The sequence below is a fragment of the Stegostoma tigrinum genome, chromosome 20 (assembly GCF_030684315.1).
Source record: "Stegostoma tigrinum isolate sSteTig4 chromosome 20, sSteTig4.hap1, whole genome shotgun sequence".
Taxonomy (NCBI): Eukaryota; Metazoa; Chordata; class Chondrichthyes; order Orectolobiformes; family Stegostomatidae; genus Stegostoma; species Stegostoma tigrinum.
The window spans coordinates 24,665,180-24,686,302 of record NC_081373.1 but is presented as its reverse complement, the minus strand read 5'-3'; the positions used below and the strand labels follow the sequence as shown (position 1 = coordinate 24,686,302).

The 21,123-nt window shown below is 36.4% G+C and overlaps 1 protein-coding gene across 34 annotated transcripts in view; it reads left to right on the top strand.

Annotated features, from left to right (window-relative positions):
• Nucleotides 1–21,123, top strand: part of tcf7l2 (transcription factor 7 like 2) — a 180,518-nt gene that overhangs the window by 112,181 nt on the left and 47,214 nt on the right. Inside the window, exon 1 of one of the 34 annotated variants that reach the window (XM_048550656.2) lies at nucleotides 16,767–17,198. The exons of 32 other annotated variants lie outside the window; for them this stretch is intronic. In XM_048550656.2, the coding sequence (XP_048406613.1) occupies nucleotides 17,076–17,198 (123 nt within the window). In that variant the 5' untranslated portion in view covers nucleotides 16,767–17,075. Of the gene's footprint in view, nucleotides 1–16,766; nucleotides 17,199–21,123 lie in introns of those variants that run through there. One more of the 34 variants, XM_048550657.2, reaches the window with a different exon arrangement.

The following is a 21,123-nucleotide window of genomic DNA, read 5'->3' as shown; positions in this document are numbered from 1 at the left end:
GATTGCGGCTTGACCCAGCAAAATTTCCTTTCAGTGGGTCATGGAGTCAGTGACTCCAGAAGAGAGACACCTTTACACTTAGTGCATGGAGCACTAAATACCAGCCCTCGCTTCAACAATTCTGACTTTTTTTGGCACAGTGTTTAAGAATAGTTCTTCGTGGTGCAACAGTATGTGCTGCACTGGAGGTTTAGAGGGCATGAGTTTAGATCCAGCTCTGCTTACGTTTGGACCAGACATTCCCTAGCGCGTAGGTTGTCATTTGTTCCCAAAATAATAGTGAAAGCCAGAAACTCTTTAAAAGTGAATCAAACAAAGTCTTCTTCATACTTGGCGAATTCACTTGTATAAACATTTGTTATCTTATTATTATCATTGCTGACCCATTTGGAAGGTTCTTGTGCGTTATCACTTTTGGGGGGGTGGGGGTGGGGAAATCTTGTGGTTACTCCGTCATCTGATCAGGTAAGAGAAACAAGGGGAGCGGGAGTAAGTTATTCACATTTTTGAATGCATTCCACAATTTAACTAGATCAGGCTCATTGTGCTTCGGCTCCCATTGTCCCAAACACATCAATATCTTTGTCTTTCCTTCTGTTGATTGTGCTGTTGAAAGATACATTTAATCTGATATCCACACCATTTTCAGAGACAGTGGTTCCAGATTTTTACTAACGTTTGTGTGAAAAGATACTTCCTATTTATACCACTAAACTGCATGGCTCCATTTTTCAAGATCCTGCCCAGTCTGGATTCCCCAGCAAATGTAGTAATATCTGAGTCCTTTTTATCATTTTGAACATTTTGATTAGATTGCACTTGAACCTCTGAATCCTAGACAATGACAACCAACTTTATGCAAACTTGCTTATTGTCGACAGAGAGGTCAACTCTCCCAACTCTGTATTAGAATGCTACTGGGATTTAATAATCACTGCTAAATCTTCTCTACAGGTTCAAGCGTCTGAGGAGATAATTCAAGTAATTCAAGTAAGTCAGCCGTAGCTTCAAGAATTTCACATCATATTCTTCTATGAGCTAACTCATAGAAAAGCTTAACCCTTTTAGGCTTAATTCTGGATAGTAAAGGCTGTAATATCTTTGAGGTCTGATGTTTAAAACTGAATGCAGGGCTTGAAAAGATTGTTCTGAAGAAGAGTCGCGTCAGATTCTATGTTTTTCTCTCCTCTGGTGCTTCCAGACTTGCTGAGTTTCTCCAGCAACTTCTGTTATTATTTTCTTTAGATGCACTGTGACCAAAGCATCATGTTTGAATTGTACTCCCATTGAAATAAAACTAACATTCCATTTCGCTTTTGGATAACTTCATAGAAGGGACCTGGAAACAATTTCTGATGTGGTCCACTCTTGCTTCTGTAGTTTTGTTTCTTCCAGACAACTAAACCTGATCTATAGGATATCTTATGGGATGACAATGCATGGAGAAAGATTCACTACATGTGAAGGTAGCTAAACGTTGGATTACAGTGTCAATTATCCATATTGTATATGGTGGGGGGAGGGAGTGTTTCATGACACGAGAGAGTGAACACTGCAATTATAGGTTCAAATTGAATTTACTGAAAGAGTGGAGGTTTTCTCATTCTGTAAATGTAGATTATCCATTCATCACAAATCGTCAGTTAACTCTGAGCAAACCAATTGATTCCAGATCAGTTGGCTCATAGAAAAATATGATGTGAAATTCTTGAAGCTGCGGCTGACTTACTTGAATTATCTCCTCAGATGCTTGAACCTGTAGAGAAGATCTAGCAGTGATTATTAAATCCCAGTAGCATTCTAACACTGATTTGGGAGAGTTGACTTCTCTGTCGACAATAAAAAAAAGAATTTCGATTGTTAAGAAATTGCAGACTTGAGTTCTGTCTCTCTCCCACCTTCTCTCCACTAACAACCCCCTCCCCCACCAACTTTGCAACGTTCACTGTCTCCTAAGTGTTACATAATCAGTTACTGCTGAAACAGTAATTGGTTCAGTGCGTTAGAAGTGGCAATTAAAGGACACCCTGGCAATGCATTTTATGATTTACTGGCAAGTGCCAAAACAATTATTCACTACTTTTAATTGGTTAGACGTAATCTCAGTTCCAATATAGTATGGTCCTGTTTAAATTTTTTCAGTTTTAGAAAGCAGTATGTTATAATTGTCTTTTTCTGTGCTGAGATTTATACCAAAGTATATTAATTTGGTCCACTGTTGAATTTTTGCTTGTGTTTATCAAGTATCTGACATTGCTTTGCGATTATAAGCCTCAAAAACGTTTACACCATTTGTGAAATGGGTGGAAATGGTTGTATATTCCAATTTCTTATGTGACATGGTCAACTAAAATTCCATAAAAAAACTTGCTGCAATTGAAGATAATTGCACCCTTTGGGCATCATCAAGCTGACAATTGCGATATAACTGCAGCGAGGTATTAAGTGCGCAGTGTTGCATTCCATAAAATATTACAGAATGAACAGACTAGGCTGAATGGTTGATTAACTCCAAGCGGATAGTGATCCTGACAATTTGTCTGCTTTGATTGCATTAACCAGCAAATGGTAAAAGTCTGTTCTCTAGATATAAAGACTTTAATGTTCATAAATCGTAAATACTTTCACAGTACATGGCAAGAAGTGGTGTGCTGGTAAAGTACAAATATTGTTTAGGACAGAGTTAAACCATCAGTTTTTAAAAAAAGCTATGAAGAGGGATCAGTATTTGAAGTGAGTGAATAAACATTTCTATTGACCAAGTAAGTTTTTCACCTGGGTTAGAAGCAAGTGTTGTTTTCAGCAGAAAGCCTCATCTTTGATCACCTCATTTGTTGTTATCGGCTCATTAATATTTGTTCCAGCCGGTGAAAAGGTACTGAAAAGGCACACTAGGTCATTCAGTATCCAAAAGAGAATGGCAAAGTTAGCATTGTGACTTCAACCTTGTTATTGGCAATATTAACTCAGGCTTAACTTTCACTGCTGATTGATCACTTACATATTTCCAATGCTTCTATCTTTTTCATTTCACAGTTTTGGCAAATGTTATTTCTATGATCTCTAATATATATACTCGGTCATTCTTTCACCACTGTTAAATATTTCTTTCTGCATACTTTGGTTTCATTTTGTGACTTGAAGTCTCTGTAAGAAGAATTTAAACCTTATTCAATTTTTTAAAGAAGAAATAGTGGCCTCCATTTCATTTTTACACTTCTGCATAATGACTACAACATGCTGTCTTGCTATTTAAAAGTACAGTATATTAGCTGGTGTACTTAGTTTCTGTTCCATTAAATGCTAAAAATAGACATTTATTTGTTTGGTTGGGGAAACCATTGCATGAACTGTATTTAATACTACAGCAAATACATCTGCTAAAAAGTTATGTTGTACATGATGTTATACTTGTTAACGCAGAAATGAAGTGAACAACATTTTTACCATACTTCCCTTAAATAGTACAAATTTGATTTTTATATTTGAAAGACAACTTAACAACCACATTTGAAATAAAACTGAACAAGATTTTACAGGATTTTGGTGAAACAATTTAAAAAAACTCCACAATTAATCATAACATTAAATCTAGTTCCACCAGTCGTCTGATCAAACATTGAAAAATAAGCTTTTGAGTATGATCTTTGGTTAGCCAGGCTGGTTCTCAAATGGTTTCAGTGGTACGAGATACAAAAGATAAAAATTGTTCAGATTCTGCCAATTGAAAATATCGTAGCTTATTTAGGATGTTTGTGTTAAGACATAGCTGATAGGGACAGTACTGGGCTTACTATAATGTCCCCAGTGGTCAAATTGATTGTCAGTCTTTACGTTCCTGGATTCACATATCAAGAAGAGAGCAAAGTACTGGAATTCTGTGCTCCTGGATTTTTGGCCTTTGGATTATAAGTACAGTATTGGTTCACTTCTCTCCTTTTTTTAAAATTCCCTTGTGGTTGGTGGACCTTGTCAGAGGATTGGGATAATGCCAGTTTGTTGTGAGATGGTGAGGGCCAATAAATCAGAAGGTTGCAGTTTATAACTGATTTAGGAATGCTCAATCCCAATCACGAGTGCTTGATGGGTTTTTGTTTTTCCAGTTCCATGTGCACTATGGGAATGTCAAGATCATGGAGAGGACCCAGAACACGCAATGAAAATAATATCAAAGTGAAAAGTTTTAGTTGTAAGGAAAGACTACAAAAATTGGTCAGAAACAGTAAGAAATGCCAATTCTGGAGTCAGAGACAACGCCGTATGGAGCTGGAAGAACACAGCAGGCCAGGCAGCATCAGAGGAGCAGGAAAGTTGATGTTTAAGGTCCAGACCTTTCTTCAGAAATGGTTCCTGACTCGAGACATCTGCTTTCCTACTACTCTGATGCTGCCTGGCCTGATGTGTTCCTCCAGCTTCATACTGTGTTTTCACTAGAAAAACTGGGGCACTTTTTTTTTGTCTGGAACAGATCAAATTAGAGAAGGTCCGGAGCCGTTTTAAAATTATGTGGTCGTTTCTGCAATATTGGTGAACTGTTTCCACTTACCATTGAGTCCTAACTAAAAGCATTCAGTATCGACAAAAAAATTAATTTGCAAAATTTTAGAAAATATGTGCAGTGGACTATAATATCATGGAATGGCCTACAAATCATGATGAGTAAATGGAATCCATAAGCACTTTTTTTTGGGAAAAGAAATGGTTAGATACTTTAGGAGGGGGGGAAAAAGTAAGTCATTTGAGTTGTTACAGATACGATATGATATGATAATTAACACAATGCTGCAATACCCTAAATTGTTCAGTACTTCAGGACTACTAAATGGAGAATTAAACTCTCAGTATTTCCAGGCTGTCTGAATAAATTATGTCACTTCATACCAAATTTTGAAAGCCTGGTTACTTTTGACCACTTTTCATTGGTGTTTGCCAATGATATCACGATGAGTATACCTCCACATTGTCAAAATATCAAATGCCTGGACGCTGAATTGCATGGAATTGCTACTGCCTATCAAAGTTGCTTTAAACTGATGAATGCTACTTATGCATTTTTTTTTAAAATTGCCAATGTTTATGGTGAGTATCAACTCTGATGTTCCATAGCTAAAAGATAAGATGGATTTCTGTCAAACCTTACATTGCAAGTTAAATAGTTTATTTTGAGGGATGGTTGGTGACTCTTCTTTTATGTGGCATTTTTTTTCCTTTTTGTACTTGAAATATTGTGTTCCAAGTAATCCAAGTTGTAGTATTTTTGCTTATACTTAGATCAACATTATTGTGGTATACATAAATCATCAAGTAAACTTTTTAAAAATTGTATTGCTTTTGTTTCCTGCATAACAAATAACATAACTGCACAAATTCATAGAATTTTTACTAATTGCTATCGGGTTTATATTTTAGAAATTGTTTTGGAAGGTGAAGGAGACAATAGTGGAGGAGAGATCAGTCTGTGTTTTTGACCTTGTACCTTATAAGATGTATAGTTTACAAGTATGATTTAGTGAGAAGGGATTGTGATTAAGAACAATTAGTAGTTGCCTGTGTATTTAAATTGTCCTGCAAGTTTGAAATGTAAGCACTTAATGAAGCATAAAATACCACTTAAATGCGTTTTCCACTGGTAAAAAGGTATTCCACTCGGTGTTTCTTATAAATAGGATTTAATTAATGGTTTGGATACTATCAGTTTCCTTAAAAATTATCTTTGTAGAGATCACAAGTGTCAATGAAAACAGTATGTAAAATGGTTGCATTATCTGAGAATGAGTTATAAATACTGCAGTAGCCAAAGAAATACCTAGAGTTATGGATGATAGGAAGCAAATTGTTCAATTTTGTTTCAAAAAGGCTAAATGGCACAGGGTCTCTGCTAATAAATCAGGCTTAAGTTTTAGATATTAAATTATAGCAGTGCTCCGAATGACAATCCCAAACATTGTGGGAATGCTAGGGGTTTTTTTTAAACCACAAGCAGCAAGACTGGACACCATGTAGGTGCTATCAGCCTGATTAAACGGAGGATTTTTTTTACTAGAATAAAAATTATCATGTAATGAAGGCTGAAGTATAGGGGCCACTTAAGCAAGGGGAGGGTTTTCTTTGTAAATAATAGATCAAGAGCACCAACGCTCTCGCCTAATGGATTCGTGTGCGGCATCAGTTTCAAGGACAGAGCATGGTGCAGAACCACAACCGCAAATGCCGGTAATCAGCAGCTTGTGGTTACTGTTTGTTGCTTTGGGTCAATGAACATTTTGCTATTGACACAACAGTAAAAATATTTGAACTTGTTATTCCAAATAAGGATGTAAATTGTCAGGAAAAATACCAATAACGCTTTATAGAATATTGAATTTTGACTTCTGTGGTACCAATAATAATTCGTGAATAGTGTTTTTTAAAGAAATGTAATTGTTAGACAAACATTGAATTTATAAAAAAAGTCATATTAAAGCATAAATTTTGGAGATTAATACTGCACAGCATGGTTCATTAGTAATATTTTAGAATTCCATGCAGTAGTGGGTGAGCTGTAAGATACTGCAGTTGGGGAATTTTTTTTTAGCAAATACAGCTACATATTAAAGCTTTGAAAGATCTTTGAAGATTCTTTCTTTACCACTGCTTGCCTTTGCTTCCCACCCTGTCCCCAAATATATTCTGACTGTTTATTGTCCAGGATGTTCTGAATCATTACTTAAATTATTTGTAGCTCCTTTAAGCACTGTTTCTGAAACCTGCTAAAAAAAATTTTAGGTGTCACAGAACATTAAGATGGTTATAAAACATTGACCAAATTACCCAGCAGTGCTTTTTTTTTAAATGTCAGAACCTCCAAATATCATCCAGTTTTAGCTACTGGAGCAGTATTTATTTCAACACCTTGCAGTTACCAAGTTCTGTGTTTTATCTCTTAAAGAGGCTGGAAGTATTAGGAATTCTGATGTCAAATTCCCTCGCAAACTGAAAGTAACATGATAGTTGGTTTAAAAAAGACACTGAAATTGTTTTACATGCACTGTATTTTACATAAGCACTTAAAGATGCCAATTCAGATGCAGATCATTTACATTATTCTTTTTGAGCCCTAAGAGTGTAATTATTTGTGTAGTTGTGGTCTCTATTTGTACCATGTAATTTTCTATACATTTACAACTGAAATTTGATTTATAAAGATTGGACAACATTATGTAACTTGTTAACACAGGTGATAGTAGTATTTTCAGTCGGTCTTGCTTTTAAAATAATTTAATTAAACTGAAATGATTACTGATCTAGCAACATGCTTAGTAAATTATAATTCTCAAATTCTTAGTTTCACAACTTGCAACAATCTTTAAAAGCAAAATACATTTTTGTGTAAATATTAGTTTTTAAGTGAATATATCCATCCTCATTACAGTACTAGTGCCAACTTAATCACTGATTCTGGATATTTCGATCTTTCTTTCCCCGGCCACGTTACCCCCACTTTAGAAACAGAATAAGTAGAGGCACTAAGGTTAGGTCTTGGAGTGCTCCAAAAGAAAATGATTGCAATTTCAGTAGAATGTGTTTACAGGGGTTATGTAGCAGGTACTACTCACCCTATCTGCCACCCCATAATTTGATAGGAAAAATGTGAAGTTTGCAAGTCGGTGTTATCTGATATTAAATATAAATTCTTAATTATAATTTGCAATATGTATTCAGTTACAACCCAATAAATCAATATATTTGTAGAAATGATCGGACACAAGTTCCATTCAAGACTTTTCACTATGAGAGTCTATACACAGAAAGCACAGTATTATATGTGCCTCACTATATTACAGATTCTCTGTGTATTATGGCAGGTATTGTTCAGTACTGGAAAGCAGCATCTTGACAGCTAATTGATAATCCTGCCATCAGCTGTTTAGACATTTTTCCTCTGTGACATTGGAAGAAAGACAGGAAAGAGAATAGGAAGCTCGTAAATAATGTCAAAAGATCAAGAAATCAATGGCCAGAGGAAAGTGATCTGTTTATTTGGTGTAGCTGCTCTTTTCTGTTCACATTAATTCCGAGCAGTCGTCTTCAGCAGTCACTAAATTTGCTTTATTCACTCCCTCGGAGATGTAATACAAGCATGAAAGCCTTCTCATAAAGCAAGCACATCAGCAGAAATAGCTTTTACTTAAGTATTGTAAAACAAGGTTTGCCACAATACACTTTTAGCTACATGTCAGTTATCTAGTAAAATAAAGTGAGCTGCAAAAAGCAAATAAGTTTCTAATTTGACTCATTTCAATGGATAAAGAAATCTTTCTTACAACTTACATTTTGGAAAGTAGGGCAAAAATGTGCATAAATATTGGTGTAAATTTGGATGTTCCATTTATTTCCTGTTTCTACATGATTTTCAGTGCATTCTGAATACTGCTGAACCCATCTACAGTAATACCAACTTCTGTCTAAGTTACATTGTATAAACCTAAAACTAGGTAACATTTCACCATCTTGTATTTGGAAAAGGCGCTGTAGATATAGGATTAAAAAGCAAACAATTTCTGGACATTTCTAGATGATAAATTTAATTTTCATTGCTATTTGGAAGCCTGCTTTGAAAATGAATTGGTAATGAATGCATTCAGTATTGCAGAATAGATTTACCCTCTGTTTCAAATAGTTGACGTTATCGGGCTCTGTCATTTGTTCCTTCCTATTTTCTAGCTGCTAATTGATGTTTTTGATGTTGGCAAGAAAATTGAAGAAAATGTCATGTGTGAACCAGAGCGGAAGTTAATAAGATTGACTTCGTTGACGGAATATACAATGAGCGAAGAGACCGCATAATGGGACCGCTGCGAATTTGTGTCCTCTCTTTAGAGCTGAAAATTGACACCTCACGCTAGGCTGAAGTCGATAACGAAAGATGGAACATTTGCGAAGATGCTTAATCTCGTCTTTTCATTTTCTCCTACTTTGCTTTCCTTAGCTGTACAGAGCTTACTTGGTACATAAGCAGCTGTGTATCCAGAAGGCTACTGCCCTGGCCAGCAAAAGCTAGGAGCTCAGTCTCCCAGGGCTGACCAACAATGCCTATTTTTAATGCTGTTTTGAGTTTGAAAGCAAAGAGTCCTGCAAAAGGTTAGATTAAGATGTGTCTTAAAGAGAAGTATACTCATATCAAGCAGGGTCATTGCATAGCCTTTGACGAAAGAAAGCTAGCTCAAACTTTAATCCCACAGAATGAAACAAGTAGCAACATGGCGTCTACTTGAGTTCTTTGTTTTAAAATTGGCAAAAAGCCGAAAATATTACTCCCTCTCATCACTTAAAACTGAAGTTTTCTAGTTGCACACATTGCATTGATGTATAGGATCCTACATATAGATTTGAAGCAATCAGATTCTATTGTTTGTTTAATTTTGAAGTGATGAAAGAATGTTTAATGGAATTGTGCATTTAATTACCAAATGGATTAGTTGGGCAAGGCTCACTGGTTGTATTTGCTTGGTCTTTGGGGAAATGCGCTAAAGTCTTAAGACCTCCAATACCCCCTAAGCGCTTTTTTTTGAAGCCGTTGCACAAAATGTGGCCTCAGCGAGTGCTCGTCTCCCAAGGATATGCAATGAGCGACATTATTCAGAGAATAGCCAATTAATTCCATAGGCTATGATCAGTTAGGGCTTCCTTTCACTTTGTGCCATTTGAAATGCTAACATGATGAAAATTTTTCTATTGGTATATGTCCCTGGGCAAAGCCATTCCCGCAGGCTGCGAGAAAAGACCGTAAGACTTTCTTTGACTGATGAGAACGAGGAAGGTTACGATACGTGATTTACAATCCAAGTGTTTTTGAGTCACTTAACAAACTAGATAGCCCCAAAATTTATGTCCATCTTCTGATGTTTATGTGCAATTTAGCTGTTTCAGAATTCTTTTTGTGGAATCCAATAATGTGTTTGGTGAATGTTTGGCTGTCCATACACTGTAATGTTAATGGCAGCCTACAGCAAAATTGTTTGTAGACACTTTGTTATTTGTTGGCTAACTTCTGAGATTTCAGGGGCAGTGTTATTGAACCTGGAAAAGTGTTCCTTGGCCAAACAGGACTGCATGTCAACTGTACTCATGTTATTTTGCAAAGTCTAAGCTCTGTTTAGGGTTTGACAAGAGAATGCATGAGCATAATGAAATGCAAATTTAATTGGGTTTGCTAGAAATGGATAATTTTCACCATTTTGTAATGTTCTTAGCATCGAGTAAATTGGCTGTCGAAAGAGGAGCTGTGTTCAGCATATAACAATCCTTGAAAAAAGGAGCCAGGTGATGATTGCAGAATGACAAGTTGTACGGCAGTAGAAATCAGACTGCTCTTCCAAATTGTTAGTACAAGGTGCTGCCTGAGATCGGTATCTTGCTCTTTAGCTGTCTGCAAAGAGTAACGCAGGTGGCTCCCTATGGCTGACTTTTTTTGACAAGATGCCATTAGAAATACCAGTGCCGTTGATCAATTCAGTCGACATGACAGATTTGCCGTAAGGCCTAGCTCTTTGAGTGCGGGCACTTTTTTTTCCCTTCTTTTTCTTTGCACTAATTGGTGAAAAGGATCTCTGTGCTGGTGGCCCAGGAAACTTTCTGAACACATCTTACTGGAGTGTTGACTTCATTAGAATTGTAAGTGGGACCCCAGTAGCTAGTACAAAAACTTAATTTGTTCCTGAATTGTATGGTAGATGATTTCATTAGCGAACAGTGTTTTGGTGAGAACTGTCTACGTAGGAGAATTTTTTGTAGCAAATTTGCATGAACCTTTTCTCTATTTAAATGTAAAATTATGGTAAAGGTTTGTGCAGATGATTTTTTTGTTTACAGTATTATGCTATTTCTCATGATTAACAATGTGTACTTTCCCTATGTAAGTTGTCGCTTTTGCTGAATGTATTTTACAATAAATACATTCCTTAAAACTAAAGTATTACCTCCAAACCAGCCTAGAATGTTTAATATTTTCTATCATGGTTAAATTAAAATTTAATAATGAAATTGAGAATTGGTTAAAGTAGTAGATCCTTGTTTAAAAATAGTACTTTTTTGCCTTTTAACAAAAGTTTACAATATTTTAAATTCCAATTTAAATATCTTGATTATCAATTGCTAAATTTTTTTTATGTTGGCATGTTGTGCGTTCTTCTTTGTAGAAGAAATGATTGTGGTGCCTAATGAATGACCTAGGGCCTAATCTCTGGATTATTTTATCATTCTGAGGTTTGTATTTCATTTGGTTTTCTTTATTGCAATGTCATTCCCTAATTTAAAGTCACAGTTTCCTGCTCAAATTCTTTTCTTCTCTTTACTTGAACTTCTTAACATCTTTTGTTGCATGCCTAGTACTACTGCTGCCAGTTATGCTTCTTTAACCAGTTGGCTACTTTTTAAAATCTGTTGTGTTTTTGTTTAAAAAAAAATCTCTGAATAATAGCTACAGATCCTGTCCTTGTGTATCAGTTCAATAAATCCATAAAATAAGTTCTGCATATACTTGTTTGTGGTGTTTCATGGCATTTTTGGCTTTAAATATTAATGGTTAATCTTTCAAATAAGAATTTCAGCAAGTCTGTACAAATTAATCATCTTATTAAGGATGAAAAAACTGATGTAGACGTGGCAAGGGCCACATACATTTCTGCACTGAAAATTCCTGATTCCTGCAGTACAGACAGTAATAAAGGCGAAAATTGGTTTATATTTGGTACGTTTAAATAAATAATGCTGTTTGCCTAAGCAAATTAAGATATTGGTTTAGAATTAGTTGTTTGCTAAAATATGCTCTATTAAATTTATCAAGCTGTCTACTGCAAAAATATCAGACCTGATGAGTGTGAAAAGCAGCACATCGAGAATTGGGTTTTAAACTCTCTGCGGATCGTAAAAAGGATCAAAGAAACTTGTTTTATGTGTCTGTGTGAGACTTTGAAGTCTTCAATGCACCTACAGCACTGATTTCATCAAGTTCACTAGTGTCTTAATAGCAGATCAATAACTTTCAAAGTCAGTGAGTTAATTTGATACTAGGGCTGATGTGATCGTGCTGTGTAAGTAGAGGTAGTGGGAGCTGTCTGCCGTAAATGTTCTGTCAGGCAAATGGTTTCTGCACCCACCGCTTCAGAGTCAGCAGCCTCTAACTTCACTTGGCTAGAAAGCTTCAAATCTGACAGTTCTCACAAACATCCTCCATTTTCTGTTTTCCTCATTTACCTGTTCTCAAGACCGTACAATGTAGATGCAGTTTACACAAAGACAAGCAAGATGGAAAGCCCCAAAAATAATGTATTGGAAATGTATCAGGGTGCACTTCAAAATTAATTGATACGCGTAGCATATTGGGGAAAATATTGGGCATATTTTCATGCTTGTAGTATTTATTTCAAGTCGGAATGGGCTTAAAGAATTGAGTGAGACAAAAGACGCGCAAGAGAAAAAGAATCTTAAAGCTGAAAGAAACGTTTTCAGGAGATTTATCATCTGCATATGGAGTTCCAGGATTATTACATCAGGGTCAGACTGGTTCATAAGAGGACAAAACTCCAATTTAGAATGTTCATCTAAGGATTGCTAATGGTATTAAGAGCAGCAAGTGGGGTGGTCAGTGAGAGCAGTAGATTAGCTTGGTAGCCATAGTCGCTTGACCCAGACCCCCTAGTTTCACTGGTCAGATGGCATTAACTGCTGCATCTGTCAGCTTTTATTTTTACTTTCCTCCTCCTCCTCCACTGCCCCATACGCAGCTTTAAATCAACTTCTAAATAAAGTAAGTTTTAAAAGGTTTAACATTGCTGAGAAAGGAAAATTCGTCCTGTAGCGGGGCTAAAACCAATCCTGCCTTTGCCTGTTTCTGGCACAGTGGTGTTATTTTTGAAGGTTAGCTGAGAAATGAAGCATTTTTAGGTTTGTGATTCAAATTACTTTATTCCAAATTTCCTTTTGTTTTTCAAAATTGTGTCTGAACTTTTCCACCGTTTCGCATTGTGGGTGTTATGGTCGTATTCTGTAATTGATATATTTTTTAAAAAGTCCAAAGTTACCAAAATGCAAAGAACAAAGCTTGCATGAGGTGGAAAGGAAGTAAGTGAGAGTAACGATGGATGATATTTACTGTGTCTATAGTTCTTGTATTTCAGATCAAAACAAGTTGCATGACTCTACTTGCAGGAAATTTTAGTGAAATTTAGCTGTAAATAAAAGATAACTGTAGAAGCATAGTTAAATAAAGTTGCCTTTTGTTGTAGATATTCATGATTAAATTCCCACAGAAACTGTCAGCATTAAAAGGTTAGGGCATTGTTTCTAAGTATGGTATAACTTGTGCTTTTGTATTGCGAGATAAAGTTTTTTTTAAATTTACAATATGGTATAATAAAAGCTGCACAAGTTCTATTTAACATTTACATTTTTTTAAAGTATTTTTAGCAACATGATTTATGCAGATGCAATTGGGAGAGGAATCGTGATTGTCAATTGTTTTTAAGGGAGTGTTGATTATTATATTTGTGTAGGAATTATTTAGGATCCTGTCTTTGAGTTGATGTTGTTAAGACATAAGATAGAGACAATTATCCCAAGTGGGTTATAACAGTACATTCCTTATTCAAATGATGCAGATTTGGGAAGAAAGATTCTTTCTTCATCCCAGAAAGCTCTGAAGAAAAATTTCAGACAGCTGTCGAAAAAGATATTGTATTCTTTTAATTTTTATCAGCCACCTTGCTGCATTTGTAAGTTCGACTTGTACATCTTGTTTGCTTTTTCTTCATACTTAATAGCCTTCACTTCATTAAAAGTGTATTAATCTGACTGTTCGTCCCCAGGGGGAACCCATAAGATGTTTTTTTTTGTCTCTTATTTTTTTAGATTGCAAAAAAAAATTCTAGCAGATTTGGACCCTGTCAGTCAGAAATAATTGTGTTCTTAATCTTGTCCCTGATGGATGGCTCGGAGTTCAGCATCAGGCCAGCTCCAATGACAAATACAGTATTAATATTCATTAACCGCTTTGACAATGCTAATTTTGATGCAGTAGTAAAGGGCCTTCCAAAGTTAGCGGCCAAAGCATCAGAGCTGTAGAAGGTGGCAAGATAATTTGTGCTGGTTTGCTGAGCTGCAGCTTTCAAAGTAAACCAAAGCTAGGTAAAAAGTTCTGAAGTATTGTGAGGCAAGGCTGCGGAAGTAATACGATCACAGTCCGCCAAAAATTTGACACCTCCGATGAAGCTTGTTTGACTGAAATTTCAACCAAGTTGGAACAAAAAAAGCATAACATGGTAAGTCAGCGCATTTTTTGATTTTGTTTAATCTTTTGATCTTTTCAATTATCACCATTTGAAGATCAATAGTCATTTTTTTCCCCTAGTATCCTTTAAAGGCGCTCAGTGGTGTCATTCTGCGTGCGTTAGTAACGCAGGCTTCAAAAGTGGGCAGTGAAGCTTTATGGAACTGCTTGCCATGTTTGGCTGTGACAAATATTAGAGCACGGACATATAACTTGCTAAGTTGCCATTATTTTAAAACTTGCAATTGATGTTTCAAAATTATTTAATAGTTCTACTTTTCCTGATGAAGCCGTTTAAACTGATCTGGTTACGTGGGCAAAATGGATGGTACGTTAGTCTTTACATCTTGGGAAAGGGAGGGGTGAGAAAGGAAATTCTTTTCTTTTTGTCTCTTGCTTCAAAATATGAGCCAATTTAACATGATAAGAGATTGAAATTGGTTTTCATGTTGCCAAGAAGGCAAGCGACTCTTATTCTTTTGTTCCTTTCTGAACTATTAGTGATTTGGGACTGGTTCTGATCAAATGAGTGTTGCCATCTCATTATCTTTTTCCCATGAAGCAAGGTAATTCACTGAATAAACCTGAACTTGAGCATCTTTTCCCGGAGAGCTGGAGTTGGATGTAAATGCTTCGTGTCCCTATCTCAGCAACATCTTGGCTGTAAGTGGCTCAGGTAGGGTGCTGCCCCCCAGTGGATCTGCCCACATCATGAAGAGCTGGCTGATTTGTGCTGTAGCACGGGAACGGCAGCATGCTTGAATTCAGGCAGTGTGAAGCATCGTAATTTGAGCAGGTGTAAATGGTAAGTTAGCAAATTTTATGAAGGGTTGAATGTCTTAGAGCATCATTTCCGTTTACAAATATGACTTCTAGATGAATTGTACTTTTACAGTGCGTTTTGTTTTAATTGAGATTTAAGGCAAACTTTTCTGGGGAAAAGAAACTACTGAGTAACAAGTATTCAGAATTTTTCTTTTTCCTTGCTATAATGGCTGAAGTTGATCTGAGTTGGCAAGTTTGATTTGCAGTCTCCTTTTCCCACAGTGTGTTTTTGCCTTCCCCTCCACATCGCCTCCACCACTACCACCCCCTCCTTCAGCAGATGTAAGGTAAACATGTGTACTGAAAGCGTCTGGTATTTTAAGTGTTCACCTTTCGTCGTCTGTGTGGCGAGCTTTCCTCCTGCTTCTTTTTTCTTCTCACATCCTCCAATCCCAAAGAAATCTGCGTTGAAGTTGCCCATCCTTTCTGCCGTACTTAGCATTCATTGTGCTAAATGATTAGTAACTGTCCATCATCAGCAACCAAACTCCTAGTTTACTTAAGAAATTGCACGTGTGACAAAGGAAGCTGCTGGAGTGTGGTGGCCACCATGAATAGAGGGAGGGAATGTAATTAGCTGCCTCGTTGTTGGGCTTTTTACATGTCAAACTGTAGCCTCATTGCCTTTGTTAGCGCCTGTATTGCACCATATAAAGGGAATTCAAAGGTTTTGTTTTGGTATTAAGGCCTAAAAGATTTCTGGCCGACACTTTGCACGCGAAGGCCAGATTAGTGCAGAGCACTAAATAAAGAGGGAAAAACTGCATACTGTTTTGTTTCCCCTGTTTTCATGTCTTGTCTGTTTGTAATAGACAGAAAAGATGGTAAGGAAAGGTATGTGACAGGTTCTGTGGATTCTGCTGAACGAGTTTAAAACGATATGTAGAAAGTTTGTTTTTAATAAGTTGACTGGTTTTTGGAGATGGGAGGATACTATGGGCTGTGAGCCACCTTTACTCATGGTTTTGGGAGTGGGGGCGGTGTCACAGTTAATGGGAGCGTTTCATTACTCTTGCTTCTATTGTGAAAGGCATTTACTGGAACATATGAGCTGCTCCCCAATTTGGAGATGGAGAGGGTTTTGTTTGGGGATGCAATTAGCGACGGGAAGCAGTATGCAAAAAGCAACTCGGAAAAAGAATCCTTGCAATACAAAAGCTGCTCTTGTATATTGTGTGTAGCCGAGGTCAGCCAGTTGAAGCTGCAGTGAGGTCTAGTGCTTTGCCTTTTCTCCACCCTATTTACTGTTATAATAAAAAAGCCTGCTGCAACTGAGGCAAGACCTCACAGGTGTCTTTTTTACATATATTTTTGAGTGTATGCGTTCATATATGTATGTTATATATTATAATGTCACTGTGTCAAAAAAAGAGCATTCTCTCAGCTCGATCCCCAGAAGTTCAGCGTGAGGGATTTGACATTCCCACAGATGTGACTGCATGCTACAGTTTGTTGATCATGCTCCCTTAACCAATGCTTGTCTCCTCACTGCTGCACTTATTGATACCTTTCCATTTAGAGTTGCAGCATTGTCATTTTGGTAATCCTAGGAGAGTTATAGGCTTTGAAAAGAAAATAAATAGTACGCATGGGGTTATACCCATGTGTGCGGTCTTACTCATTTCTAAGTGAGCATTTTGGTGCAGTGATCTATGTTATCTTTTCAGTGTGTCCTCAATTTTGGTATCTGCTGTACAGCAGATATAGGACTACACCAGGACTAAGATGCTACTAACGGCAACCGTGAATGAGAATGATGGTTCTAAAAACACCAGGTCACAGAACTGGAAAGCTCTTGATATTTTAAGACATTTTTTTAGCAACTTCCTTTAAAAAAAAGGGGCACTCGCAAAACCACAAAGATACAAAGCGCAGTCGGCACCAAGGAGACAGAGAAAGGGGGGGAAAGTTGTAGAGGTTAAGAGACAACAGAAGATAAAGCAGCATGTACCCGAGGGATGCGATTTTGCTGGGAATGGAAGAAGGGAACAATAAAGGAGGAACGCTAGCTTCTGGGCTCTCCTTTCTCCATCAGTTTGGTTGCTGGCATCTCAATCTAAACAGCTGGGTAAGTTACTATATGCTACAGTGCACGTTTGTATTTTATTTCAACTGATGGGCTTCAGATAAGGCCAGTTGGTATAGTTAAGAGGTGGTCAGCTAAGGTAGCAACCTTCTATCCAATACTTGAAACTGTGACCTTTGTGTTGCCACGTTCAGAAGAATCTCTTCTGTGAAGAAGAAACAAAAAGGGAAATCCAGTTTCAGGCAGCATGACTGGCTTTTTTCCAGTAAAGTTGTTTTAACCAGCTCAATACTGATTTTTACCTGATTAACTGTTTAGTATGAAATACGCTACACTCTGAATTTACATTTTAGAACTGTGATCAGACTCATTACAACACTCCACTGTCCTGCATCAATTCAGTTAAATTCTGCTTCCGGAATTTAAATGAAATATATTCGCATGTATCGGATGAGTTGCTTATGTGACTCAGTTCTTGGAGCTATTTTGAATGCAACAGAGTGCAAATTATGTATAAAACCAAATGTAAAACCAGGCTTTTTTTCAAAAAAAGTTATTATTTTGAAGGGCAAGGCAATGAATGAGTAAAGTTGCATTTTTTCTTAATTAGCTATTTATTGTTAACTAATACGACGTCATCATTTGGATCGTGAAAAGCAAAATGCTTTAAATTTATCTCTCGGACAAAATTGCTTTATATATTCAAGTGCAAAAACAACGTTGTTCTTCTTTCTTGCATTCTTTCGCCTTGAAAACTTGTACATTGTCTATTAATACTTTCCAGATTTCACACAATAATTTGATATTTGAAGGTTCGCTCATTATAAGTGTATTTGAAAATGCTTAAATTATTTTAAGCGTGGTGCACCTTAGATATAATAGATACTTTGTGGAATCTTAGACAGCAAGTTGCTGTTTTTGAATGTGCACCTTTTCATTTAGATTTTTGTGAAGCAGCAGAAGATTTTATTTACTGTTTAAAAGGGAATATGCAGAGCATTTCTGAACAGTCTTTGAGTTTACAGGAAAACCTCACTTTTGAGGTTTTGGCATGTCTTCGTTCACTGTGGGGTAGTGTAACAAAAGCCTTCCATTCAATGATATTTTAGAATGTACCCAAATGGCGATTTAGGTCTAATGTTATGCATTCTGATTGGATTTAAAAACAAATCTAATGTTTTTCTTCAGTATGTATGTAGGTTGAGGTTTTCATTTGTATATGTATTCCACTGCTGTGGGGCTGTCTTTTTCCTGCTATGAACAAAATTAATTCCAGATGTTCTGAACAGACCAACAGCACGAATAAAATGAGCATTTTAAGACTGAAATTTTATTATTTTTTTCATGAATGTTCCCTGTGATTTTCTCTTTCCTCCATTTATAATTAACCATCTAGACATTTTTATGATTGTATTTCAATCAGATACATGGTATCTACTGGTATTGAAGTATCAAATACGTAAATATGTACAGTGTGTTATGGGGTATTTTACAGCAAACCATAAGCATTCCTGTGAGAATTGGTTAAAACATTAAGCTTAATGTACAGTGAAGCCTTATGCAACTTCTCGGTGTTGTAGTGATAATGCCCAAAAGTTTCAAGTTGCATTTTTTAACATGAAGGAAAAAAAGCACTAAATTTGTAGTGATCTGAACTTGTATTACTGTGAAGGTGAGCTTTTTTTCAAAAGAACATTAAACATAGTTCTATCATTCCAAAACTTGAATTTAACCTTTGTAAGGTACTTTTCGAGGCAACATTTTTAAGAATTTCTTCACTGTCTTACCCACATCCCCAATATGTTGGCTGGGCATAAATTTTATTGTTTTATTTACAGTGTACCTCCTGAGAGGGAAGCCATTGATAATTGAGAAGTTACATTCACTTGATGGCTTAATTTTATCCAAGTGTGCTGTAATGATGTGACTGTTTGTTTGTTTCTGTTGAATATTTTGGCTGATGTTGCAAATCTAAAACTTCCATGATAGAAGCAAGAGAGATAAACAGATATAGTCGGTAAATCTGTTCAGTCAAGTGCTTAGGACCATTCGTAATCGTAGTTAATCAGGATTCTCTTTGATTGTGTTGGTCAACAGACATCTAATGCATGCAATGGAATAGTTGTGCATTCTCTAAGGTATTGCAAACGTACTGTTAAAGATCGGTTAATAACTTCAGTTTTCAACGCCTCCAATATGCATCTAATTGCCACTCCAGATTTTTATACCTGTTTAGTAGTAATTGGATAAAAGAAACATTTTACTCTCCATGCAGGTGTTCCTATTCAGAGACCTTTACTGTATTTTGTTGCCTAATCACTTAACATGGTAATGTTACTGCTGCTACAACAATGTTACTAAGCGCTGTAGGCAAAATGATAGGCACATAGGTACTGTTGTCATTTTCCTTGCGTTTTGAAGGCCATGAAAATACTATCACTTCAAAAAAAAGTAGACCTTTTATTGTGAATGCATAAAATTGCCTAGCTGTTTTTTTCCTGCACTTTGTATTCTTTAGCTTGCACATGACTGCTTTCTGGTTTATGCTGAAATGAATGCTTGTATTTGAGCCTTGGTGCTGCTGTTTATCAGGTCACATGCTTGGCAGATGTCTTGTACTGCTGGAATTTGTCAACCTGAAACACCAATCGATCATTGCCTGTCAGTTAACTTCCTTGTACTTCTTGTCCTATCTAGAACGCACATCCTACACAGAGTTCAGTCATTGTACTGTGGACACTGTGAAACTCTTTTTTTTCTATTTTAGATTGAACTGTTCTAAGTGCAAATTGATTTGCTGAAAAGAGTGATGCTTAAGACCTCTCAATAAACATATGAGCATTGTAAGAAACGGTAACTGCTTTGTAAAGCATGACCTTTCTGCCCTTGGGTTCAGTGCTATCACATGGAAACAAGTAACTCATTTAAATAAAATCACAGTGAAAAACATTGCACGCGCCTGATACCAGATCCCATATTAACTCAAAATGTGTGAATTGAAGTGCAGAATGTATCCAAAACTTATTAGCTTACTGAAAAACGTTTGAAATATTAGCATAGTGAACAGGATAATTCGATAGCTAATTTGTTCAGGCAACTACAAAAAAATTTGTTACTGACAAAAAATTACTGGGTTGGTAAGGGAAGTCAAAAACATTAAATATACCATGAAAAAGAATCATACAGGTTAACCTCTCATTTTTACCTTCTGTAGTAACCACAATCTTAAGTTATATTTATTGGTTATGTTCTAAAAAGAGGTACGTCTCGAAAATCATCCAGATGCTGTTTTTTTTCTTATGCCTACAAAATTTGTATAAGGTCCCAAGTATGCTCAAAACAGGTGGAATTACTAAAGCTATTGGGATAAAGGACTCCTTTCAGTAAGTAACTGCGTTTGCAATGGAATGCATCTTGCAATTGCGGAAACGCCAGTGTTCTTGAGCTGTACCTAATGTGCTATAACATGTCGGTCTATTTTTTCCCCGTAAATTACTTCTTCATTTGTGGCCTTTTGTTCTCTGTTTTTGTCTTGTAGTCTTAATTATTCTTTTACAATACAAGTTGAATCCCAGACGAATGTTTAAGAGTGGCATCCTTCCCCACCCCCATCACCTCCCTTTCCAAACAAGAGCTCTTTATTTCTTCCACTGTGCGTTTACTTTACTGTAAGATCCAGAAGTTGATTATTGAGAGAATCATCCAAACTGTGGTCTTTCTTTTTACTTTACAGGCTTGTATGAATAAGTACCCAATTTCAGACACTTGCATAGAGTTGCAGTAATACTGCAAATAATTAATTGTGGTTTCTTTACTTTAGAACATATAGTTCTGACACATTTGTGAATTTCTTTTGGAATTGTAACCGCACTTTGATGGATGTTGAGTGGAAAAGTTTTCGAGAAAATGCTTCGTTGACTGAAGGTGCCATCAGAAAGGAGTGTGTTCTACTGAAACACAAAAAAAA